General features: G+C 43.0%; 1 protein-coding gene and 3 long non-coding RNA genes across 8 annotated transcripts in view; 2 read left to right on the plus strand and 2 right to left on the minus strand.

Moving 5' to 3' along the window:
• Window positions 1-7298: 7298 nt before the first annotated feature.
• Window positions 7299-13043, plus strand: LOC134453758 (uncharacterized). Of its 4 annotated transcripts, none has more exons than XR_010035745.1 (6): window positions 7299-7389; window positions 7708-7862; window positions 8765-8827; window positions 10707-10801; window positions 12475-12854; window positions 12945-13043. It is a non-coding gene; the product is annotated as an uncharacterized LOC134453758 (long non-coding RNA). The 4 variants fall into 4 exon arrangements; XR_010035746.1 differs by lacking the exon at window positions 7299-7389 and having other exon boundaries at window positions 7396-7862; window positions 12475-12555; window positions 12694-12854; XR_010035733.1 differs by lacking the exon at window positions 7299-7389 and having other exon boundaries at window positions 7396-7862.
• Window positions 13044-13721: 678 nt separating this feature from the next.
• LOC134453775 (uncharacterized) lies at window positions 13722-15199 on the minus strand. The gene is made up of 3 exons (XR_010035753.1): window positions 14972-15199; window positions 13946-14017; window positions 13722-13817 (listed from the first exon to the last, which is right to left on the minus strand). It is a non-coding gene; the product is annotated as an uncharacterized LOC134453775 (long non-coding RNA).
• Window positions 15200-16848: 1649 nt separating this feature from the next.
• Window positions 16849-20772, minus strand: LOC134453782 (uncharacterized). 2 transcript variants are annotated; one of them, XR_010035759.1, is made up of 6 exons: window positions 20615-20772; window positions 19764-19873; window positions 19170-19252; window positions 18654-18752; window positions 18018-18116; window positions 16849-17025 (listed from the first exon to the last, which is right to left on the minus strand). It is a non-coding gene; the product is annotated as an uncharacterized LOC134453782 (long non-coding RNA). The 2 variants fall into 2 exon arrangements; XR_010035758.1 differs by lacking the exon at window positions 20615-20772 and having other exon boundaries at window positions 19764-20319.
• Window positions 20773-22542: 1770 nt separating this feature from the next.
• b3gntl1 (UDP-GlcNAc:betaGal beta-1,3-N-acetylglucosaminyltransferase-like 1) overlaps window positions 22543-27183 on the plus strand; it is a 65178-nt gene continuing 60537 nt past the window's right edge. The window contains exons 1-2 of the mRNA XM_063204652.1: window positions 22543-22748; window positions 22906-23074. Of these exons, the coding sequence (XP_063060722.1) occupies window positions 22910-23074 (165 nt within the window). The 5' untranslated portion in view covers window positions 22543-22748; window positions 22906-22909. The remainder of the gene's footprint in view (window positions 22749-22905; window positions 23075-27183) is intronic.

Here is a 27183-nt window from a genome sequence, read left to right on the forward strand (position 1 = left end):
ACACATGCACACACCCCCACACACGCACACACACACTGGTACTTTTGAAGTAATATACTATAACTTTAAACACACACACACACACACACACACACACACACACACACACACACACACACACACACACACACACACACACACACACACACACACACACGCACGCACGCACACACGCACGCACGCACGCACGCACGCATGCACACACACCCACACACGCACACACACACACACACACACACACACACACACACACACACACACACTTGGAGGGGAGCACGTGCCACTGAGCAACAGACTTCCTGCTGCAGCCTCACCTCTGACCTCCAGCATGAGGCCTGTGTGTGTGTGTGTGTGTGTGTGTGTGTGTGTGTGTGTGTGTGTGTGTGTGTGTGTGCGTGTGTGTGTGTGTGCGTGTGTGTGTGTGTGTCAGCTATGAACTTTAATGAACTATTTCTGTTTTTCATTCTGTGTGTGTGTGTGCGTGTGTGTGTGTGTGTGTGTGTGTGTGTGTGTGTGTGTGTGTGTGTGTGTGTGTGTGTGTCTTTGTGTCTCTCTCTGTGTGTGTGTGTGTGTGTGTGTGTGCGTGCATGCATGTGCGTGCCTGCGTGCAAGCATGTGTGTGTTCTCTGGAAAGGGAAAGGTAGTGATAGGTGAAATGTGTGCATTTTCCTATGGAATTATTTTTTCCCTTTCACTTAAACCTGTTCCATCTCAAGCCATCTAATCACATTGTACAGATAGACCACATCCTCTCTGACAGAAAGACAGAAAGACACTGACACACAGGTGGCAGACAGACAGGCAGACAGACGGACAGGCAGGCAGGCAGACATGGTATGGAAAGAAGAGATAGAGAGGCAGACAAATAGATATAGACAGGCAGGCAGACAGACAGGCATGCAGGCAGACAAAGAGGCAGGGAGGTCGACAGACAGACAGACAGACAGACAGACAGACAGACAGACAGACAGACAGACAGACAGACAGACAGACAGGCAGGCAGGCTGACAGACAGGCGGGCAGACAGAGAAGCAAGCAGGCATATTTACTTCAAACAGACAGACAGACAGACAGACAGACAGACAGACAGACAGACAGACAGACACACACACACACACACACACACACACACACACACACACACACACACACACACACACACACACACACACACACACACACACACACACACACACACACACACACACACACACACACAAAGGTTGGGGCTGGCTGCTTTTGCTGGTGTGGGCCATCCTGTTTTCCATCCCTGATTGAATAATAATGATTGTGTGTGTGTGTGTGTGTGTGTGTGTGTGTGTGTGTGTGTGTGTGTGTGTGTGTGTGTGTGTGTGTGTGTGTGTGCGTGTGCGTGCGTGTGCGTGCGTTAAGGTTAGGATGAAAGACTTTGCATTGGCTTAGAGTAGAGTTAAACAAAGATTCACACCAGGGTCATACCATATAGTCCGGCAGCCAAAAGCCAAATATCAGCCGAACCCAGTTTCGTCTGATAAAGTTTTTTTCTTTGCAGTTTGTGGTTGCCTAAGGTGTACCTATTAAGATTCCAGACGATGCCCGGTGATATCCCTTGAGCATTTTCAGATATTGAGCCTTTTATGCTTGATGTGCTGCAGCCATAGATTACAACAGTCTTTGGCTCCCAATTCATGTTATGCTGACCAAATACCCAATACCATACTTATTTTGTGTTTGTTTACATGGTGGGATGTGTATAAGAACAGGTGGTGAGGTATGGACATCAGTGGGGGTGGGGTCATGCATGTTTGGGGGCGGGGCATTCACCCAAAAAGCCTGATTTTCCAAGTCGGAGACACAAAGGCCAACATTTCGCCAAACGTGGCTTTATATCTCATAATGGGTTGTTTGGTTTTGCCGTTTGTAGTTGTCCAACACTTACCCATCAGAATAAGAGTGGGTGATGTGCCAATTTCAGATATTAACCCTTTCATGTTGATTTCGCTGCAGCCATAGCCCACCAGCTTTCGACAGCTTCATAACTGCACTATGATTAACCATAGAGCATTCTGGGTGGTAGGCCTGCCACATCAAAGTGGAGAAAGTGTCCTCGTACCAAATAAATTTTAGACAATTACATAACTAGCTGTTTGTCAAGCAGAAATATGTAACATTTAGGCGAATATTGATGGTGTCAGCTTAGATATACCCAGAAAGGATTACCGGTACTAATTCAACACAGAATTTCACCATTTCATACATTGCTATTTACTCTTCCTGTGCTGTTGTAACACAAATAAAAATTGTAAGTAATAATTACATAATTTTGGCTGATTATTTGTTTGCCTACAAAGTACATAATTTCAGTGGTGGTCGTATTAACATGGAAAGAGATAAAATTAAAAATGTAAATCCACAAAATGACATTGTAATTGACCTTTTACCAGCCCATGCCATATCAGGGTGTGACAATGTGGCATCCTATTTTGGTATTGGTAAAGGCTCTGTTATCAAGACCCTAAAAGCTGGATATCACTTGACATCAATTGGTAATGTGCTGGCACCATTCCAACAACTTTGGCCTTGAGGCCACTAACTTTGTGTTGGCAGGTTATGGCATTCCAGACAGTACCAGCATGTCACATACAAGGTTGGTGGTATGGGGAAAAAAGAATGGGAAAGGTCATTTATCTTCACCTAACCTGGCTGCTCTTCCACCAACAACAGAGGCATTTCTTGAGAATGTGAAAAGGGCTCATTTTCAAGCAATATTGTGAAGGACATTGGTTCACACTCCACCTGAACTATCTCCTGAAGCATTTGGATGGAAGAAAGACCCATGCAACAAAGCACTGATACCAATACGTGTTCCAGAAAAGGTCAAAGTGGCACCAGACTACATTTTACAGATGATCAGATGTGGTTGCAAGAGTAAAAGCCCCTGCAATTCTAAGAAATGTAGCTGTGCTGTAAACAGTGTGGCTTGCACCATTTTCTGTGCATGTTTTCGGCTGGGATGCTGCCGAACCAATGTTGTGTGAGCTTTACTGTGTGTGTGTTTGTGTGTGTGTGTGTGTGTGTGTGCGTGCGTGCGTGCGTGCGTGCGTGCGTGCGTGTGCGTGTGCGTGTAGTACAATGTAGGCTATACAGGTGTTTTAGGTGTTAAGGACTCTGTCTGTTGTATAGGTGTAGACAGGTCTTTCTCTGCGTGCGGTACTGTATGCTGCATTGTATATAGGTCTTTCTGTGTACATTTAAATGCATGTACAGATCTTATTTGATGGCTTTATGGATTTAAGTGATCATTCAATACCAGTCTGGATACACTGGATGTATGTCATTTCTTTACTCATCTTTTGGAACAGCCAACGACTGCTCACCAGTTACCCCGACACTCTGTTGTTCTTTTTTTTTCTTTTATGTTGGCTATTTGTGGTAGGCTACCGGCGATGTTGTCATGTATGTTGTCATGATGTGATGTTATGCAGGATCTCATAATGCACAATCCGTTCCATACTTTACAGTCTTATTCTAAGCAATGTTGAATGTTTTTACTGAGGCATTTGTTTATTTGTCATTCATGACCTGATTTATATAACTAAATGCATAAAATAGGCTGAAATCGCATTTTTTAAGGTTATTAGCAGTATTTTCTCTGTACCTGGATAACAAAAGGAGATAGCCACAATTAACCACAGTAAATATTCTTGTATGTAGGATATTAACAAAATAAAAAAGGAATTTTGAAGCTGGCATTTTCAGGTGGTCAGATTCATTGCATCAAAATATAATGCAAATTAGTGCATATTAATAGCCTATTTAGCATATTTAAACATAAAATATAGAAAACTTGTAATACATTTTTTTCTCCAATTCATACGAGTAATCATCTGATAAAGTTTCATATTGATATCTGCAAGTTAAAAAAAATACCCTATTCACCTACAGTGTTACGTCTTATTTGTGGGATTGCTGTTATGAAAGGGTTAATTATTACCCCATATTGGGTTTGTTTCAATAAGGGCAGTGTTAAGGCAGTCCAATGTGAATGTTTTTCAGGTAATATAAGCAATTCGGTACATTTTGTAACATTATTCACAGTAATATTAGGTGTCTTTCATAATTTGCATTTATGGGACAATAAAGGCTCAAAATCTGAAAATGCTCAAGTGATATCACCGGGCATCGTCTGAAATCTTGAAGACTTGCCTAAAATCTATCAGATAAAGCAAAAAAAAGAACTTTATCAAAGAAATCTGGGTTCAACCCCACGGCTCCCGGACTAATATATCCTAGTCTCTCTCTCTCTCTCTCTCTCTCTCTCTCTCTCTCTCTCTCTCTCTCTCTCTCTCTCTCTCTCTCTCTCTCTCTCTCTCTCTCTCTCACCACTCCACAATCCGGTACATATATAGTGATATATGTCTGCAACACGCACGCACGCACCACGCACGCATGCACGTGCACACACACACACACACACACACACACACACACACACACACACACACACACACACACACACACACACACACACACACACACACACACACACCAGGATATACAGTATGTAGTGAAGTGAATTAAATCCTCTCCCAGTCTGTGTGTCTTGCCTATAGGGCCCACCCTCACACGTACGCACATGCACGCTTGCACAGACACACACACATGCACGCATGCACGAGCACACACACACACACACACACACACACACACACACACACACACACACACACACACACACACACACACACACACACGCACACGCACACGCACACACACACAGATCTGCTATGACTCTGAGACAGGGAGTTTTAATCCCCTAGCCAAGGTCTTGTTTGCATTGGGCAGATCCCCCTGGATTTATATGCACGTGGAGTTTAACACACACACACACACACACACACACACACACACACACACACACACACACACACACACACACACACACACACACACAGAGAAAGAGAGAGAGAGAGAGAGAGAGAGAGAGAGAGAGAGAGAGAGAGAGAGAGAGAGAGAGATGGAAGTGGGGATTTATCTAAATGTGGAAAGTTTGACGGCTGCACCCTAAACTCATCACAATAGACATGCAATCAACTCATCCCACACACACACACACACACACACACACACACACACACACACACACACACACACACACACACACACACACACACACACACACACACACACAGCACAGACCATCCAATCAAGCATCTATCATCCTCCTCTCCGTCTGTCTCTCTTATATACACACAATGTTCACATAGCCGACCATGCTGTAAAGTTTCTATCAACCCCCACCCCCTCACTCCATCTTACAGAGTTATGCAGTCTACGTTCAATATATTAACTCTTATACTGTCCTGTCAAACATTTCAATTTGACTTAGCTTGGATTTGATGTAAAGTTTTAACTAGGCCTACATTACATTACATTACATTACATTAAACGTATGTGATATTTTTTTATCCGAAGTGATTTAGTTATATATACAGGGTATTGGCTACAGTCCCTAGAGTAATGTGGGGTTAGGTGCCATGCCTGAGGGCACTTCAGACATGGGTGTAGGTTGAGGTAGGGGTGGGATTCAAACCTGCAACCCTCTGACCTTAAGACCACCTCTTTAACATGGCCACGTCTGGCCTTAGCTTTAATGCATCTTGGAGCCCTCTCTTCCCCCCAAGCAGATTTCCTCTCTCTCAGTTCCTCTAGTCTAGGCCTGTATTTTTTTTTTCCATGTTCCTTTTCTTTCATTCTTTCCATCTTCTCCCCCATCTGTTTGTCTGTTTCAATGTCATCATGTTTATTCTACGAGTGTAATGCAAGCCTACTCCTTCTTTTTGTGTGGTATATTTAGCCATCTAGTCTTTCCTGTTTTAATACACAGATAGGCCTACAGTACAGCACATGGTATTACATTACCATTACATGACTCTTGTCCTCCCGACAGCCACAGATTAAAATTTTGTGATAGTAATTAAACTTTGCACGGAGGCATAGAGGGTCTTTTCATCTGTGTGTGTATGTATGTGAGCATGTTGGTATGTGGCCGCACTTGTGTGGCGTTGATTTCCTAATCAACCAATCATTCACTGCTGCTCACAGAGTCAATCAATGTGCTTACACATGCGCTCAATCACGCACATCAAGCAGTCATGAAGGGAGAATGTCTGTGTGTCTGTGTGTGTGTGTGCGCGCGTGCATGCGTGCGAGAGAGAGAGAGAGAGAGAGAGAGAGAGAGAGAGAGAGAGAGAGAGAGAGAGAGAGAGAGAGAGAGAGATGCATCATTTGGCTCCAACTTCTTCAATCACAGCCCTGGAATGCATGAGGTCAGATAGAGAGGGAAATGGGAACACACAACAATGAGACACAAGTAGAACTAGAGAGAGAGAGAGAGAGAGAGAGAGAGAGAGATGTATGGTGTTATAATCGGGACAAAACCTCCACGAGCGCCACTTACTGCTCACGCGAGGTATTTTTTTCTGCGCGCGCGCGTAGACACTGTCGCGCGCGCGAGTTTGCTCTGCGCGCGCGCGCAAACGCTGCCACGCGCGCGCAAACACCGTCTCACGCGCGAGAGGTGACATGAATTTCCTCACGCGCGCGAGCAGAAATATGAATATTTAAATTATCTCCTCCCACTGGTTAGCATAACAAATGAAGCGGAAGTTTGTTTAGTCCATAATAGTCAAACACAGAGAGCTCAGATCTCAATTGTTGATAGACTATCGTTGCTACGGTGACTGCAACCGACCACCTTTGAAACACAACTGAAACGCAACTCACGGCTGCTGCTGACAAGGGCATTCACATATTTATTCGTAAAACCATTTTATTTTTTGGTGGATGAAAACATTGTGTCAATATGCTATGTCTATGTTCGCCTTATTCACCCGGAACGTTCTAAAGACGTTGAGGGGTACACTTCAGGGGTACATTCGGCAACGCACCAGCTGTCATGCCGCCTCACTTTTGGGTGCATCCCAATATGCGACCTTGCCTCCTCCACTTGCACTTGTCTCCTCGCCCCGCCTCCTGGCCCCTCCTCCGTGGAGAAAACGATAAAGTTTCCCAGCTGTCAGCCTAGCCACAACAACTTTTGAGGGACTGTTTTTCATTCACCATAACAATTGCAAACGAGAAAAAGACTCTACAATTGAGCTTTTGCAAGATATTGAAATATAATGCTGTTGTCAGTGATGTCATCATGACGAGAAGCGAGTGGAGGAGGCAAGTGGAGGAGGCAAGGTCCCATATTAAGATGCACTCACTGTTGTGTGCCCAAATGTTCGTCCTCAAAGAGAAAAAAAATCCTACCGTGGACAGACTTTCCACCGTTTCCCCAAAGAGCAGGCACTTCGCCGTGGATGTATAAATCATATCTAGAGGGGTCCTGGTCCATATTTCAAGGTAAGATGCAAAATTATGTTCAATCATACGCATTAGCTAGCACAAATAAGCTAGCTCGCCAAACTTGTCATGACTCATGTAGCCTAATGACGCGAATGCCTCGGTGAAATAAAAAATATGAATGTGTAATTACACAACGCTACATTTATATGATATTTCCAGATCGCTATTTCAAGATTATGCTTTTAATTGTGTGGTAAGCGATCCGATGGCCACTGATTTTGTGCTACCAGAACCAGTAGCGTAGGCCTACTTGTGCCAAAATCAAGTTGTTTTGCTAACGAACTAAAATGCATACCCTGGTATTTATGGTTACAGATCAACGCTGAGACCAAGGTTTGCTCTGAGCACTTTGAGAAGCAGTGTTTTGTAAAGACCACCCGTGTTATCACAAAGCTTATAAAGGATGCTGTGCCAACTTTCGCCTGGACTTCAGAGAGGCCAAAGAGGAGAATCATCATTCGCAGACCGAGGTTAGTTTGTTCAGTCAATATTCAACTGACATGTGTTTAGCAACCCTCTAATAATAATAATAATAAACTGAGAATAGTTCGCCATAGGAATAGCCTACATTTAAATTTAGACAAGACTGGAGAATGAATGTATGTGCTGGAGATAATTGCACCGTTCCGCGGTGTCTCCTTCAAATGAATGGCAAAGTAGCATGATAGCTTTGGCTGTGGGGAGGGTTTTGAACAGGACTGGTCGCGCACGCCGACGCTGTCAGTGTGAAAGGCAGAGAAAAACACGCCTGCTCCTCCCTCCCAGTCCAGTGACTTTAATAACTCACTTTTCTAAAGTTTTAACTTGGATTTCTGTCACGTTTAAACGCCACCGCTCCTGGATCTCTCTCTATGCTGTGCCCTGCCTAGTATTTCTGAGTCCCCTGAAATAGGCTGTCTGCATTCTCTTTTTAAACGCACTGGGCCCTTTCTTTCAAATTAGTCCGTTCGTTTCAGATCTTGTCATTTCTGCTTTAGGTGACTGCTCAAGATGTGGCTTCCTGTAGTTCAGAGATAGTTTTCAAAACTGCCTCAAGCTTATGTAGTAGTGTTAACAATAAACAGGTGTGGAACATATTGCCTATATTTGAATAGTTGTGGGAATAACTGTGGGAACATGGAGCAGCAAGAATAAGCTGTGGGACCAATGGGCTGTGGGAAACATAGAGCAGCTGACCCCCAACAGGGTCTTCATGGTTGTATGACCTGAATACATTTTCAAAGCGGAGCCACAGGATGTGGACTTCTACTCTTTTCCACTATTAGACGTGCCTTTGTCCTGCACCTGGCCTCAGCGAGGTGGGATGTGCATACTCTTACTTTTATAAAAATGTTGTATATTGACCACTAATTCTGTGCATGCTGTCATACAGAGATGATGACCCATTCCTGAAGTTGGACGCCAGAATGCAGGAAGGTGCTGTTTAAGAGCCTAGGTAGGTATTTGCTCTAAAGACATTTGTCTGCCACAATTTAGGAAACGCTGTCAAAGTGTGTGAATGGCGAAGACCAGCTTACAATGTTTTCTCTTCTCTTTTCTTTTGTTTCTGTGCTGTGTGGGCCATGTTTGACATGTAAATACAGTATATCACGAAAGTGAATACACCCCTCACAGTTTTGCAGAGTTTTGAGTATATCTTTTCATAGGAAAGCATTACAGAAATGTAACTTTGACACAATGATTAGTGACCTTTTAACAACATATTTAACCGCTTAAATTTCTTGTTCACTCAGAAAAAAACAAAATACAGCCATTAATGTTTGAACATGTACTCACAAAAGTGAGTACACCCCAGATTAAAATCCGGTATAGAAGGGGCTATGTTGGCTCGAATCGTCTCGAAATGAAACGAAATGAAAAGGGATGACAAGGGAGGTCATCAGTGTGCGTTTCAACCTTTCTTTGCATTGAACTTTTAAATTTTGAGTCTGCATCTGCCTTAAATAGATTGGTGTGTGATTTGAATGCAATCCTATGGAGAATATCATGATCTGCGTCAGTAGTCACAGTGCATGTTGACATGCATGTTTCTTTTAGGTGTATTTCAGATTGCCAATGTTGACAGCATTCATGCATCCCCAAACCATGTCAGTCCCACTACCATGCTTGGCTTATGAGAGGATACACCATTTTTGTAAAACTCACTTGTTTACCACCACACATGCTTGACACCATCTAAAGCAAATTTGTTTATCTTGGTCTCTTCAGACCACACGACATGGTTCCAGTGATCCATATCCTTGGTCTGTTCATCTCTCTTGAGACCAAGATAAACAAATTTGCTTTAGATGGTGTCAAGCATGTGTGGTGGTAAACAAGTGAGTTTTACAAAAAGGTGTATCCTCTCATAAGCCAAGCATGGTAGTGGGACTGACATGGTTTGGGGATGCATGAATGCTTTCAACATTGCCAATCTGAAATACACCTAAAAGAAACATACATGTCAACATGCACTGTGACTACTGAAGCAGATCATGATATTCTCCATAGGATTGCATTCAAAACTCACACCAATCTATTTAAGCCAGATGCAGACTCAAAATGTAAAAGTTCAATGCAAAGAAAGGTTGAAACGCACACTGATGACCTCCCTTGTCATCCCTTTTCATTTCGAGACGATTCGAGCCAACACGGTCCCTTCTCTACCGGATTTTAATCTGGGGTGTACTCACTTTTGTGAGTACATGTTCAAACATTAATGGCTGTATTTTTGTTTTTTTCTGAGTGAACAAGAAATTTAAGCGGTTAAATATGTTGTTGAAAGGTCACTAATCATTGTGTCAAAGTGAAATTTCTGTAATGCTTTCCTGTGAAAAGATATACTCAAAAATCTGCAAAACTGTGAGGGGTGTATTCACTTTCGTGATATACTGTAGACCACTAGGCTAGTTCAGTTGTTGGCGGTGGATTTATGTTGATTTATAAATACAAGTCCTTTAGTAGGCTAGTAGGCTAACTAATTAATGCGAGCATGACCTACTGTGTCATGCTAAACAAGCAGGAAGCTGGGCATTCTTGGCGACTCTGAGAACTATAATACAGGCCAAGTCGTCATTGTTATAAGATGGTAATAACATCATCAAATATTTGCCCTGTTGAATGGATGTACGTTTTTGCGTCACGTCCTGTTGATGCTAAAATTACGTGCACTGTTACATCAAGATTCATGAACTTGTCAGCAGTGCAGCCAGCCTTCTTTCTATGGCCGTAATGTAATCGTTTACAGCTCTCGAAATGAGCAGACAGCTCAGCTGCTTGGTGCATACTCTTACCAATCGGTCTATATTATTCCCTCTTGCATTATTTATTTTCAGGCGGTGGAAGAAGCACTTGCAGGTATGCTACCGACCAGGCTCCTCAACACCAATCCGAGACGGAAGATGAAACGGGATGAAGCAGTTAGATTGAGGTAAACATCTACACACCCCTGTTCAAATTCCAGGTTTTTGTTACGTAAAAAATGACAGAAAACAAACTTAAAGCTTTAAAAGGGAAGAATAGAAAATAAAACTTCTATTAACATTGTTGCATAAATATGCACACCCTTAAACTAATACCTTGTTGCAGCACCTTTGGCTTCTATCACCGAACTCAGTCTTTTGGGTAAGAGTCTATCAGCATGGCAAACATAGAAGTGACAATATTTGTACACGTATCTTTGCAAAAAGTACTCCAAATCTGACAGATTGCGAATGCATCTCATCTGCACAGTCCTCCTCAGATTGCCCAACAGATGTTCCGTGTCATACAGGACTGAACTCTCCCACTCCCAGTCCAGGTCTCTGCGGTCTTCTGAAAAGGACAATCTCATCATCCCCCGAGCCAGACTCCGTACTGTTGGTGACAGAGCTTTTTGTGTTGCTGCCCCCACGCTCTGGAACAGTCTACCTCCCAACATACGCCAGGTCCCCACACTGGCTACGTTGAAATCACATCTATTCACAGAGGCATATGGACTTTAACTTCACTGGCCCATCCCCTCCCCCTTTATGCCACTACAATGGCCCCTGTGGAACTGTTCTAAATTCCAACCTCCATGACTTAAGCCCCAGTTACAACTGAAGAACGATAATCACATAGCATGATGCTGTCACCTTCATGCTTCACTTTACGCTTGGTGTTACCTTGGCAATGAGGTGTTGTTACCTTTTGTAATTATGTCCAAAATGTTAAACCTCGGTTTCACCTGACCATAATACATCTTCCCACATGCATTTGGGAGATTACAGAAGTATTTTTTGCAAAATGTACTCCACCGAGATTTAACTTTTTGGTCATAATTCGAAAGGGTATATTTGGCACAAAACATCACCCCAACAACACCATACTTTAAGTGAAGGGAGCCTTGTTGGGTGATCTGAGGAGGACTGACTGTGGGAGATTGCACTCGCAGTCTTTCTGATTTGGAGGGCTTTGCAAAGAGGGGTGCACGAATATTGCCATATTAATGTGTGCCATGCTGAGACTCTTACCCACAAAAGACTGTGCTGTAATGAAGGCCAAAGGTGCTGCAACTAAGTATTAATTTAAGGGCGTGTACATTTTTGCATTGCATTGCATTGATTAATAGTTTCGATTGAAGGAGGGAAAAGCTGTGAATTTATTTGTCTTCACAAAAACCTGACATTTGAAGAGGGGTGTGTAGACTTTTGGGAGCCACTGTACATGTAGAAATTATGTGTTCATATCTCTAACCCTCTTGGTTTAGCATGATAATGAAAAGAACTGTGAGCAAAAATGTGGCAAGCAGAAAACCAGAGTGGCTAGTGACTTGGGAAAACCCAACTGTGGCCGGAGAGCAAAACATTAATGTCAAACCCTTGTCTGTACCCAGACATGGGTTCCTACCAGGTGTACGGATACCCAAACACAACCACATCGTATGCAAAGCGCAAGTCTGAATTAAATTTTCTACACACATGTACCTAAAAAGTGTACCACAGTCACCGTGTAGTTTGAATACTTTTACTTGAAGGAGAGGATTGTGCACACAGGTGCAGTACGAAGGTCAACTGTAGTTTTCAGAGTGAGGAGTCTGCACACTTAGAATCGTTTTTGTTGCGTTTTATTTTTTCATGGCAGGATAACGTACCTCAACAGTCTTCTTCAGATTCTCTACAAACACAGTCTGAGTGGTGATTAGAACATGCCTGGCATCCAAGGGTGTGGCCAGTTTGTTAACCCTTAACACTCTACACTTTACAATTATAATTATTTTACACTGTCTGGACAAGATGTAGAATACTACTGAGCGACAGTGATATGTCATGTTCTTAATACTGTTATATCCTGTCATTACAGACAAGGCGGCCGGAAACGTTGATGACCTCAATGACACTGGCTAGGTGAAGGACATCAACAAAATGGCATCAGGTCACCAGACATCAGCTCATAATCCACAACATCATCAACCATTTTGCGCCAAAAATGAAGCCGTTCACATACCATGGCATCCTAAGCAGGTAATTTCATACCTCTCAGTAACCTCAGAATGTATTAACAGAATAAACAAAATTATCACTTCCCATAATTTCTACCACATGTTTCAATAGGCAGCACTACACTACTATGCAACAGTGAGAGAGAGCGGGCAAGGACAAGTAAAGCGGACCTACACTACAGCAAGACTTTGACACTTCTCCACGTTCGAGGCAGCCATCACCCCCACCGTTGAGCAGCGGCTATGTGTAACCCCCAAAAGTGGAGATGATCCGACGATGTGTGCGTGTGTGTGTGTGATGTATGATATTGTAACACTTCAGTCCTTCTTTTATACTATACAGTGTATACATATACATTTGTGGGTTTGTTTAAAAACCATTGCTGAGGTTAAGAAATGCATTATGACAAATACATCTGATTCAGGTGTACTGTCTTTTATTTGCCACAAATAAATCACATCCTGGAAACCTGTACGATGTGTGGATTTAAAGATCTGCCAGATCTTTGTGACGGCACAGGATTGCAGTGGAACCCAAACATAGCCTACGAATCCCATCTCACCAACTGCCGATATGCAGTATGCCTGATTTTTCCTGTACAGCAAAGAAATGTAGAGATTGTGCCTTCATCAAGAATAGGTCATTTGGATTCACAACAATTATTCAATTTACTTTGTGCGTGTGGTGTTGCTACTGTTATTATTATGTTACTAGTGACCCCTTTAGTTGAGTTCCATAGTCTACATGAAATCTCTGCACTTGTGTTACCACTATTGGGATTGGCAGCTCCCTTAATGAAAATGAGAAAAACTTGCCTGGATGAAATGTTATGAACTGTATGCGTTGTGCTGCTTGCTGAAGTAACATGACACCCACATCACCTTCCAGAAATAAAGTGTATACAGGCTACCTAACCAGAGTCCTAGAGACCTATTGCTGCTGTGTGATGAAATCCAGGCAAAGGCCCAAAAGCTTTGGCAATTGCTGCAACATGTAAAAAAGGTAGACAGATTAGGCCCCTGCAGATATGGCATGTGTACCGGTAGATGGATTCACCAAATTCTTTAACCACTTAAATGGCTTGGGTCAGACAAGCTGGGCTGCACACTGACCTCTTCCATGTTGCCCATGTGGTTTCGTTGGCTGTGTGTGACAACCTCCGTACAAGGGCCGCCGATCAGCAACTGAAGGCAGATTTTTTTTTTTTTAATGTCTGCACCTTTTTTATTAAATGTATTGCATTGCACTGGTATCACATTGCATTAAATGTACTAGCCAAGTGACACAGAGAGCAGGTAAATACAGTGTATTGATCTGTACCATTTATGTCACTTCTTAAAGATTCAATTATTCAACTCTATATTCAAAGAGGCCGGTATTGCTCTACCATTTTCCACTAATTGCAGTACTTTGAGAAAGTGATCTTTCTAGCCTAATCATTCATTGTGCTTGTGTCAGTATTGTAGTGTCATTGTTTATTTACAGTGTGTCGACGCCATCTACTGGATACTCAGCGCACGGTTCATTTTCTAGCCACTTCATCATTTTCATTCCAAAGCACAGAGTGAGCTCTTTGATGCAATGTAGGCTAAATTCACCTAGAGCTCTAGTTGTGTATATCCAATGACTTATGTAGACCTCCTTGTGTATACCCGTTGTGGATCGCTGAATACATAGCCTACAAAATCCATAATCCCCAGCTATGGAGAACACGACAGTGGCAAAATGAATGATTGTTCCAACCGATTTCAATAAAGGTTCTCTGATCTGACCGCTTGAATTGACTATCCGGCTCCCTATTTTATTGCAATGCTTACCAGCAAAAGTATCAAACACACTTGAATCCTTATAGCCTACATTACAAATATCTGACTGGACCATCGTAGGAAACAGGTTTGTACCGGTATGTCTCTCAGTCATGCAGTACACGGAGCTGGATTTCAGTGAAACATTGCACTTACAACATGTTAACTTAAGGTCTCTGTAAACGTGCATTTTGGTCTTCTTTGCAAAACAACTTTGTCATCATGCCAAATGCCTAGCCTGCTAACTTTAAGCTCTTAAAACGCACTCGTCGTGAGCAAAATGAAGCTTGACAGGACACGAACCATAGCATATTTGATGAAATGTCTACTCACTTTATTCCTCATCTGCTGTCTGCGAATCTCAACAAGTTCGCCCATGAAATAAACAATTAAAAACAATGTTTTCATAAAAATGGTAAGCAATAGAGGTATATGCAACCTTCAGTCATTCCACTCGTCAGTAAACGCCAGCTGCAGTTACCGTAGCAACGATATCAACAATTGCTCTTCAGATCTGTGTCTGATTATTTCAGACTAAACAAACTTCCGCCTCGTTGGTTATGCTAATCAGTGGGAGGAGATTGTCGGTACCTTACCTGTCGCTTCTGCCTTATCTGTCGCTCTTGTCACCTGATTGGCTGAAATGAACGATCCATGTGTTAGAGGCTGTCCGGGTTATCGCCTGTTCATAAACAATCGTATTTTAAGTTTTCCTGGTAGACTGTTCGTTTTTATTTAATAACAAAACACCGTGAAGCAGAACATTAACATTGAAATCGCGTCGCATTCATCGATCTTAATGTACTGAAATGAATTTCGACACAGGCTTGTTATACCCCCTGGTTTACTATGTTTACTGCTAAGCTAATGTAGCACGTTGTGTAACACACGACCACCGGTACATTAAGTTTATATTGGCCGCGAAATATTTTACATCTGTAAGTTAATACAGTATACTATTTTACATCTATAACCTATCTATAGCCTACTATTTCCACGATCTGCTTACCTTGATCCCCACAGATACCACGCAAAACGCCAAAATACGAGGGAATGCACTCATTGACTGAATATTGCTACTGTGACAGACTGAGCAAGTGGCTGGATTACATTAACTTGCTTTTCGTTTTTACCTGGTAACAATTATATAATAATTATATTCTCTATAACATAACAACGTTAAAAATGCAACTAAGTAGAAGCTTGCAGGGACACCAGTGTTTTATTTCACCTTTATTTTGGAATTCCCAGATGCCAGTTTAAATCAGCTGAAATAACTTACAGTATTAAGTAATGTGCCATTTATTTATTTATTTTTTAAAAACAACAACAAAAAAACAAACAAACAAACAAAAACTTATACACTGCATACCCCTACTTGAATAAAAATAACATTTTGTTAAACAGGTGCATGAGTAAGGGACAGCTCTTCCACATACCCATGTCATTGTAATGGGGGCAGGCGTTTGTTTACATTTCAAAAAAACATCTTCATTTATTCCCAATAACATTCAAAAGGTTATGCAACATCAGCAGACAACTAGCAAACAGACAGTGATACCTTTTGGGATGGTATTTGGATTAGGCCTATGTTAAGAAGGTTTTTAATACAATCAAAGTCTGCCCCCATTAGAATAGCTCAGATCTCAGAAAGAGCTGAGTCAAAAGAATGCCATCATCACCGGGTAGCCTACTGACAAGTCAAGGGTAGCATGAGCTATACAACAGCATATTGAAATTGGCAGAAACTATCTTTTAAGAGACAAATGGTTGAGTAATCCAGTGCCACTTTGATGTTATGGGCATTCTAATTTACCAGAAATCACCAGACATAACCTTCCATTCATTTTCAATGTTTTTTTTTCTTCTGGTGAGTTAGAATGTCCATACCACCAAAGCACCAAAGCAATCTATGGGACAATGAAGAGGGAAGTGTGGGTGACCAGATCACAAAAAAAAACAGCTGGCATCAAAGCATCAAGGATATCTGGGCTTCTATAACCCTGATGCAATGCCACTGCCCATTGACTTCAATGGTGCGACACCTTCCATTCTGACACACATTGAGACACACTGCCATGCAAAGCAAGTAAGAGTGTGGGAAGATATAATCACAAATAGTAGCTACATTCCTGTCCTGATGCATCTGCCAGATGGCAATCTAGCAAAGAACTTGTGCCGAGGGTGCAGTAACACATGGAGAACCATGATGTGACGCAGTATGTGATGGTTTATTAGCAGTTTTGTGGTTGTAGTGTCTTCTACAGGGTTCACAAGAAGTGTAGATTTTGCAGAGGTTTTGGTGGCCCATGACTGGTCCTGGATGGTGCACCACCTCCACCGAATCTCCCCTGATGCTGATGAGTTGGACATGCTGGAAATGTCATCTAAAGTTTGGCAAAGAGAGAAGATTAGAGGAGAGTGCGTGCGTGCGTGCGTGTGTGTGTGTGTTATTAACCCATTTTAACCTGATGCTGCATACACGATGCATTGTCCAAGGCGCCTAAAGTGACATGGGTGCATTCCAATATGCAGACTCCTGTCCATTCTCATGCAAGATGATGGTCTTGGCTTTTAAATGCAACTAATTTCATGTTTTTATGTGCCTCAGAGGCTGAGCAAGTTAGGTTTTTACCGCCCCTGGCAAAAAGTATGGAATCACCTGTCGTGGAGGATGTTCATTCAGTCATTTTTATTTTTTAGAAATATGATGGATCACAGACCTGACTCAGAACTGAACTCATTTCAAAGGGCAACTGTCTGGCCTTAAGAAACACCAAAAGAAATCATGAAAAGTAATTCCATTAGTAAGTAAGAGTTACTTTTTTAGAGCATGCATAGGGAAAAAAAATATGGAATGACTCAGCTCTGAGGAAAAAAATATGGAATCATGAAAAACAAACACACAAACAAGCACTTCAAAAACTTTTTCTGGATTTTGGAACAACGTACAGCCTCGGAGTAATAGTATTAATGAGAAAAAACGGTATCCTTTATCAATTTGGCTTCAAATGTCTCTGATTACAGTGACAGAACATCTTGGGACCTTGCCATTGACCATTTAAAAGTGATACTGTCCCATTTTTGGAAATAAGCTCATATTACACATCCCCTTGAGTTAAATAACTGACTTTTACCTTTCTCCTGTACTTTCAACCGTTCTCTGAGAACGGCAGTGCAAATTTTACCTCCGAGCTAGCAGTTAACATGGACTCCTATGAGACCAGTTAGCCGCCAGCTGAAATGAGTTCAGTTCTGAGTCGGGTCTGTGATCCATCATATTTCTAAAAAATAAAAACGACTGAATGAACGTCCTCCACGACAGGTGATTCCATACTTTTTGCCAGGGACTGTATATGGGTTGTAATAACCAACCTACCGTAGAGCACATTTGTTGTCAATGAGTAATGTCGTTGACCGCCCTCCTCCTCCAGGTGAGCCATTCGTGTACATCCGTGGACTGGCAGCAACACAGCATCTGAACAGACAAAATCCAAGGCGACATTGCAGTACAAAAATATTAGATTACAGTCTTGCATTACATTTTGTGGTAATGCAGTTATGAGTGTTACAACACACCCCAGTTGCAGGCTTATTATTGTGCTTCTGGGTTCACTCTGTTTATCTAAGTGGCCTCTGTCTTCAGTCTACAAGAAAGTAAGCTGTATCTGTTGTGTCTCATCTGAATTTTAATATAATACTCCTCTTGTAGAATATACCCCATGTGGACTTTGGGAATCATAGACGTTTTGACATTTATTTTTTCCACAATTAAGACCTCTGTGTCATATTCCCAAGGAATGGTAGCATCGCATCTGCTCTGCTGTGCTGAGTCAAAGTAATTCATAAGCCTACTGGTTGTGTTTTCCCTGCCCATTCACAACTTTGATGGCCTGCAATTTATTCAGATGTGTTCTACAACTTTTTGATGAAACTTCCATTTTACATTTGATACCACAAACTAGGCTTACTTGTTGTGCTGTGTGGATTTTTGTTAAGCAGGGATCTCACTTACCAATTAGCATGTTCTCCTCTTGTTACCAGCATCAGTCTGAACCTGACTGGACACATGTGCACGTCACCATATGTGAACTCTGAGGGCAAGTGTAGAAGCCTGGCAAATAAAGACAGGAATAAGTCTCAGTATCACTGTAGGCTGTACAGCAGGGGTGGGCAACTTTCATTATAAGGTGGGCCAACATTTTTAATTACCACAATCAGTGGGCCACATCACCACGCACTTGAGAGAATTTACAAAAGGATACTTCACTTTTTCTTTATTTATACCTGAATGCTTACACTATTGATTTATAGGGGGTTAAAAACTGTCCTTTTTCTTTTTTTAAAAAGTGAGAAGTTGGGCTGCATGTGGCGCCCGAGCCTCCAGTTGCCCATCCCTGCTGTACAGTATCCTAACAGAAAGGCTCTCATAGTATTTCAAATAATGGTCTATATAAAAACGGGTTATAATAGGTACAGTGCAGCATAAACAGGGTTGAGGGGGTGGTTTCTTTTATTTCGTTGTACCTACCGAGTAGTTTAGCCAATGTCTGTGTGACACGTTCATGCTGCCACCTCCACAGCATCCTCTTCACAACCGCAGGGGCAAAACACCTGAAAACATAATAATGTAATCCTTTTTCAGTCCAAGATATAGACTAGAAAATGAGTGACAGCATCACAATCAGGTATGCAAGTGTAGTGGACCCCCCAATTTTTGTCTTTTTGTTATTCCCTTATTCTCACTCCCTGTCTTTTTGTTGTCCTGTCAGAAGTTGTCTTTTAGTTTAATTATGCTGTTGCACGTTCTCGCCAATAGATGGCATCATAGGACCAGCAATGAGTGCAGAGACCCTCTATGGTGCAGTAGCCAGTGACTTCGGTCACATAAAGAACGAAACGTGGAAGTGACAGGCTTTGTTATGATACAGAAGGCAGCAGTGTCAGCTGTACAGTTATGCTGAGGAAAATGTAAATAAACAACGAACTCAGCAAAACTCAACACACTTGAGGACCTTATGGATTGAGTGTGCAACATAAGCATTCACGCAATAATGCCACCAGGTCACATTTAAGATTTAACTAGGAGTATTTTGTTATGGATCTTATGTAGTGATAGACTTACCATTTCTTGTTATGGCATATCTGGCCTATTCCCAAGAGAAGGCTGATGTCCCAGTCTGTTGATCTGATTTTGACGTCGGCAAGATGCTTCGTGCTGTCTGGGTTTCAAACCTAGTGGTGAAATGACAAGGGATTTTATGTAAACAAAATGCTTATTTCAGTAAGTGTACATACAGTAAACAGATCTAAGAAGTTCCCAGAGCACCCTACGATAGCTGGCATGGTTGGCACAAAGACCCAAAGAGCAAAATTGTCCCAAGATTGTCTTCCAAACAATTCCACTCCAAACATTTTCCTTCTGAAATAAACAATGTCCATATCCAATCAAACCTCAGTAGGCAGCTATCTCGTCAGGTCGGCCTTACCATAGACACATCTGTGGCCCGTAAATTTACAATCTCAAACGTCATCACCATATAAGCCATGGCACAACACAAGCGTTTATTTTTATAATAAACAAGATATCTCGGCACGTTTGCGCTAGTTATCTGCACACTGATTGTTAGCGAATGCCCGAAATAGTGTAGAGCTAGCTGCCATTTATAGCAAAGTCGCCTAATTCCGCCCGTCTCCCAATTCCGCCCGCCTACTTATAAGTGATGATAGTTACTTATGTATCCACTATTTAAGTGAAGTGATCAGTGAAGTGGACGGAATATGGCGACCTTACTATATGTTATGCTAGCTAGGGTCAAGTCATCTCATCCAAACTAGCCACAGTAAGGGGGGAATTACGCTTCAAATGAACGGGAATGACTAAAAACTTTAGAAATATATTGTTAGAATGTACCGTATACAAGGTTAGTCTATGAGGTTAAATAGTTTTCTTACATATATATCTCAGTTACGTACCTTATCTTCTGCACGAATCGAGGCCTCCTGTTTCATTGGCACGAATGCATGAAAAATCCTGTCAGGGAGCGGAGCAGTTAACTGCAGCCGTTTGTTTACAGTTGTTACCAGGGCAACGCAGCTAGGACCCCAAAGCGACAGATAAGGCAGAAGCGACAGGTAAGGTACCGACAGAGATTATTTAAATATTCATATTTCTGCTCGCGCGCGTGAGGAAATTCATGTCACCTCTCGCGCGTGAAATGGTGTTTGCGCGCGCGTGGCAGCGTTTGCGCGCGCGCGCAGAGCAAAATCGCGCGCGCGAGAGTGTCTACACGCGCGCGCAGAATAAAATACCTCGCGTGAGCAGTAAGTGGCGCTCGTGGACATTTTGTCCACATAATGACGCCATAAGAGAGAGAGAGAGAGAGAGAGAGAGAGAGAGAGAGAGAGAGAGAGAGAGAGAGAGAGAGAGAGAGAGAGAGAGAGAGAGAGAGAGAGAGAGAGAATCATAGAATGCGGAGCAGGGGGGCACACAAATGCAGAGAAAAATAGATGAATGGTGTGACCATTACAGAGAGAGAGAGAGATAGAGAGAGAAAGAGAGAGAGAGAGTCACCATAAGCTTAAATAGCTACCACAAGTCTACCACTTCACTGTCTTGGCACTGAAAAAGAATCATCTTCTGAAAATCATAAAGGTGATTAAATCAGATGTATTAAAGCAGGGGACTTTCCAGACCAAAAACCCATGTGAGGAAAGTCATCCTGAATCGGAAAGCTTGCCAGTTTTATTTTATTTTAGGCCTATTAAAGGCCCCATTAGCTTATGCCGTAGCAGTTCGCTAGTCTTCCTGGGGTCCTAATTCCAAATGCATGTAACACATCACATTTCAGATTAATAACAACACAAATAGACATAGATAACAATACAAATAGACATGACATCGGTTTGACTCCCATTACATTAAAATACATGACACTAGATGCTATATCTCCCAAACTGGGGTGCGTGGCCTGCCAAAAGGGGGTTCGCAAGCTGAATTGAGCAATGGCGGATATGTGTGCTTTTATAGCCTACAGCATTAATGACAATTAAGTCGTTTTTAAATTGTATGGTGTATTGTGTACTTAGAGAAACATCAAGTCTATTGTAAATGAGAATTCCCTAAATGACTCTGTATAATGTGCAATGATTTGTGCAGTGAAGCCATATTGGAGTGGCCAAAAGTACACCAAACCATTCACTTGGGGTGTTCGAACCACATTGAAATGCACAAGGGGGTGTGCGAGGACCACTTGAAAACAAACTAACAAAACAACAAGGCAAATGCCCTGTAGGCTTATGAAAGATTAGGCCTACCAGTCATGGCTAACATTTTTACTTCAGTAAACTAACCCAAAGTCTGTTTGCAACAAGGTCCATTTTGCTTTGGTAAAAACACGAGTCTGTTAGGCTGTGAACTTGCCCAAAAATGGCTAGCCTGACTGACAGATTGGTCAATAGGGCCTAGGTCCTAGGCTTGGCGGTGCATAAAGGATAGGCTATCAAATAAATTTGCTTGACTATAGAGAACATTATATAGGCCTACATTTAATTGTGGTTTTGTGTCATTAGCACTCATACCCAACCCAATTCGCTAAATGGATTTTATGCTTTCAAGGGTTTGGAAAATCAGCCTTTGCTCTTCTGAATCGCCTGCCTGAACAGAAGAGGCGGGACGCACGGTGGGAAACATGGAAATTTGACTGACAGGAACGTCATCTAACCAGCTGCACGCCCGTGTTTTTTGGTGACCAATCAGCATCCACGCTGGCAACTAACGCGGAAGCAAATGTTTTGTTGATTTTCGGACGAGTTCTTCCTGCATTTAGCAGTTTTTACAAATCAATTCACTACTTTCACAGCAATTCGGCAAGTCTGACCCATAGCAAAGTCTCACGGGCACTGTTTTGACCAGAATAATGTTTATAATGCGGAAGGCATATTTCTCTCGCTGTCTGTGTAGCAGAATCATGTCGTGAACATGCTTTGGACACGTGCAGTTGTTTGTGTAAGGATCTCGTCTGACTCCTCGAATCTCTGACTGGGCCGTCTGCATTGTAATAAAATAACATTATCCAACTACGTTGCAGCATTCTGAATATAACAACAGGTATGCACAACATGGCATTATATCGATCCCAGAGTTATGTTGACAGCTGACACATTTCAGTCTAACGTCAAAACTTGTTTCTTGCTGTGAGCTCTTCCGTAGCACTCTTAGTTTATCGACTACTCACTCATCAGTTTGCAAATACTTATATCGACAGACACATGAGTAGCAGAGAAAGAGAGTCATCCACCGAGTCGGTTGACAGCAATGCAGAATGTGTTCCAGCGAAGCGGATTTGCACCGGGGAGATTCTGGAACTGCCTGCCGCTCACAGTGCACCATCCGCGGCCAGCGAGGAAACAGCAAAGGGGTGCAGCATGGATGTGGTAAGCCCTCACTCCACGTCATGCTGTGTTGTTTTTGCTTGACGCTTGACTGTCAGTCATTCCGACGATGGCATCACAGGTTCAGAAAGTAAAAAACATAGCCCATTATTTACTTTTTTTTTTTTTTTTTTTTCACCCCCAGCCAAACATTCCAGATTAACCTAAACAATGAGTCTTAGCAATTTAATTAAGATCACCAGTGTTGACAGTCGCTCAGGTAGGAAACAATACAGAAATACTTCACTTTAGCCTACTATTCCAGTTTATCCTCTTCTGCTGTCCTGTGGTTTGGGACATGTCTAGGTCATTGCCGGTGTAAACTGACAGCCAGACCAGCAATAACACAGTCGAGAGCACAGCAAGGAGACAGCGATTTGCTCCATATAGACACACATAAACCTGTATCATTGCGTTAACATAAAGCAGACAGAGCTGACTTGAGTCTAAAATAACCGAGCTTTTCAGTTTTTATCGTAATGACTGGGGAATTGGGAATAACCTTACTAAGCCATAATGCCTCTGACCTTTTGCCAAAATCTCCATTAGGTCTTCATAGAGTCAGGCTTTTTAGCTTTGAAACCCAAGAAGATCATATCTCTTTCTGAAATCTAGCTGCGGATGTCTTTTTCCCCTGCATACTGTAGATGTGTGCAGCAGTGTAGTGCGTAGTAGGAAATGTATGTTGGGCTCGGACAGAAGTGTGTGTGTGTGTGTGTGTGTGTGTGTGTGTGTGTGTGTGTGTGTGTGTGTGTGAGGATGTGTGTGTGTGAGGATGTGTGTGTGTTCGTGCGTGTGTCTGTGCCCTGCATACACTTCTGCAGTAGTACACATGGCCTCTGAAGGAATCTGATGGCCTCTCTACATGTGTGTGTAGAGAGGGAAAGGATGCCTACGTTACAAGTCCGTAGTACATGCCTATAGCAGGTTGCCTGTTTTTGTTAGCCGTGGTGTGTGTGTGTGTGTGTATGTGTGCGTATATGTGTCAATGTGTGTGTCTGTGTGTGTGTGTGTGTGTGTGTGTGTGTGTGTGTGTGTATGTGCGCGTGTGCGTGTCAATGTGTGTGTCTGTGTGTGTGTGTAGGCACGTGTGAAAGGTAAAAGGCCGCCTGCCAGTGTTTCCGCTGGGATTCCCCAAGGAAGGAAAGGAAGGGGCATGTGTTTTAACCCCCCAAAGTGTGTGTGTGCGTGTGCGTGCACACATGCGCGCGTGCAGGGCCGGATTAATACACAGGCTAGATATGGCTGCAGCCTATTGGCCCCGGAATGGCCAAAAGTGAAAAATTACAGAATTGTGTCAGGATGTGATATTGAAAAATTCACGTGTCGTGTTGAGTACAGTTGGTAGACAAGTTAACCTTATTTCCTTGTTCATAATTATGACACTGCCTATATACATTTGTCAGCGGGGGGCCCTACAGCAACCTGTAGCCTAGGGGCCACAGGCCATCTTAATCCGGCCCTGCGTGCGTGCGTGTGTGCATGCGTGCGTGCGTCCCAGGCACATGGTGCTTAGTCGCTTCACTACATCAAAACAAGACACACACACACACACACACACACACACACACACACACACCAGTGACGTGCGCTGGGATTTATGGCTGGTGAGGCAACTTTTTCAATATCAGATTTTCAAATAAATAATTGCCAAATAGGCCTACCGACAAGTTCCATATGTCATAGCAGCTTTCTTAACATAAGGTAGGCCTACATATTTTGACATAAGCTTACTGCATTTCCGCAGAGAAAATGCTATTAGATCTCTCTCTCTCTCTCTCTCTCTCTCTCTCTCTCTCTCTCACACACACACACACACACACACACACACACACACACACACACACACACACACACACACACACACACACACCACACACACACACACACACACGCACACACACACACACACACACACAGGATTCAAACAGTGGTCTCACATATACCACACAGCACCAATGTGGACAGCAGAGCAGAGGAGAGGAGAGTAGTGGAGAGGAGAGGAGAGAAGAGGAGAGGAGAGGAGGAGAGAAGAGGAGAGAGGAGATGAGAGAGGAGGAGAGGGGAGGAGAAGAGAGAGGAGAAGAGATGAGAGGAGAAAGGAGGAGGAGTGGAGAGGAGGAGGAGAGGAGCTCAAGGAGAGGAGAGGAGAGGGAGAGGAGAAGAGAGAAGAGGAGAGGAGATGGGAAAAGAGAGGAGAGGGGGAGAGGAAAGGAGAGGAGAGGGGGAGAGGAAAGGAGAGGAGAGGAGAGGAAAGGAGAGGAGAGGAGAGGAGAGGAGAGGAGAGGAGAAAAGGAGGGGAGAAGAGGAGGGTAGGTGAGGGGAGAGTAGTGGAGAGTGTAAGCTCCTTCACAGCCCACTGCTCTCACACACACACACACACACACACAGGATTCAAACAGTGATCTCACATAAACCACACAGCAGCAGCAATGTAGACTGAGCATCACGGCGGATGCTCAAGACACACAGGATTCAAAACATGGTGTCATATAGACCACGGCGAACAAACCGGTGTGATAGCTTTCGTGATACGAACTGGATTCTCGTGCAAATGTAGGCCTACATCTACTTGTACGAGGCTACGGCAAGCGATGTGGGACAAAGGTGTGGCAGGAAGCGAATGTCAACGTAAACAGATATTACACACGCTTCGATATGGTCACCAAATATTTTGGGACTGTCATTTCTGTTATGCCTACACCTTGGAATTAAATCAGAGTCTTGTAGTTACACGGGTATATTTGATTTACCTCAACGGTACCCTGTACTCAACTTTACAAACAGTTACCGGGCACATGAGAATCCGGTGCCCATCACAAAAGCTACCACACTGGACAAGAATCACGGCGGATTCTCTCCCTCCCCACGGGTCTCACAAACACAGGCTTCACACACATAGGAAATTGGTCCTACCTGAACTCGTGCATCAGGTCCATGCGCCGCTCTTTTCCTTCACTTTGGCGTTGTGCATGCTAACGTTACTTTAGCCGGTGCTGTTCATCCAAAGCCCCAAACGTCGCCCCAAACGTCCAAAGCAATTTGGCATTGAATATGAGTAGCCGCGAGGATTTGTGTTTCGTGAGGCTCCTTAGTCCTTAGTAAATTGTTAAGTCGTAAAATCCCATGCGAATGGTCTTCCACACATTCTCGCCGGTTGCAAACAAGACACAGGGAAAACAACAATATTTTCTGCAGTGTTGTACCACTCACTTTGAAATGATCGGGTAGTTATTCTGACCGGTCACCTGAGTAGAAAACCCTTCAGCTCTGTCGGTCCTCCATTCTTTATCACATATTTTCCCCTTGGAAATCCAACTTTGAGAATGCTCTTAGTTTCGTTATGAAATCCACTTGTAGCAGTCAACGTGAACAAGCTAGCCAACAACACCGACTGACTGTATTGTGAACTTCAGATTCGCTATGACGTAACTGTCCAGCAAGACTCAACACCAGAAGGAGTCTGCGGCCAGGCTACAGCTCGCCTCACCATTGTATCTTTCAGTGGGCGTTATGCCAAAGCGTCCAGAGTAAATAAATTATAATCACACGTAGAAAATATTTAAAAAATATCAGGAAATGAGGGCACACCATACATACTTCTATTAAGTGTATAAAAACGTTTAATACAATATTACCAGGTTGCATTCACAGAACGAGCAACATAGCGCATGCGCGCAACTTTGTTAACGAGGGATTGCGCAATCCGGGGTGAGGCCAGTTCAGAGTTGCCCCAAATTCAGCGTATTCGGAGCAATTTGACATGAAATGGGCAAATATTACGAATTTGGCCACGGAAATGATTGAAAATGAGTGAAACTGTTTAAATGCTGCTCAAATGGTAGTTATGGTGCAGATGCTCGAAAACAATAGCTGTTATTGTTACTATTATTCACATTAACTGCATTTCATCATTCTCATCTGGAGCTGGTGAGGCCGTGCCTCCCCTGCCGTATTGGAGTGCACGTGCCTGACACACACACACACACACACACACACACACACACACACACACACACACACACACACACACACTGTCTGAAATCAGTCAGTTCCTCCTGACTGCCCGAAACTAGCTGCGCACAACTCAAGTTTTGATTGTGGGAAACCGC

This window comes from Engraulis encrasicolus, chromosome 1, assembly GCF_034702125.1.
Source record: "Engraulis encrasicolus isolate BLACKSEA-1 chromosome 1, IST_EnEncr_1.0, whole genome shotgun sequence".
Classification (NCBI taxonomy): Eukaryota; Metazoa; Chordata; class Actinopteri; order Clupeiformes; family Engraulidae; genus Engraulis; species Engraulis encrasicolus.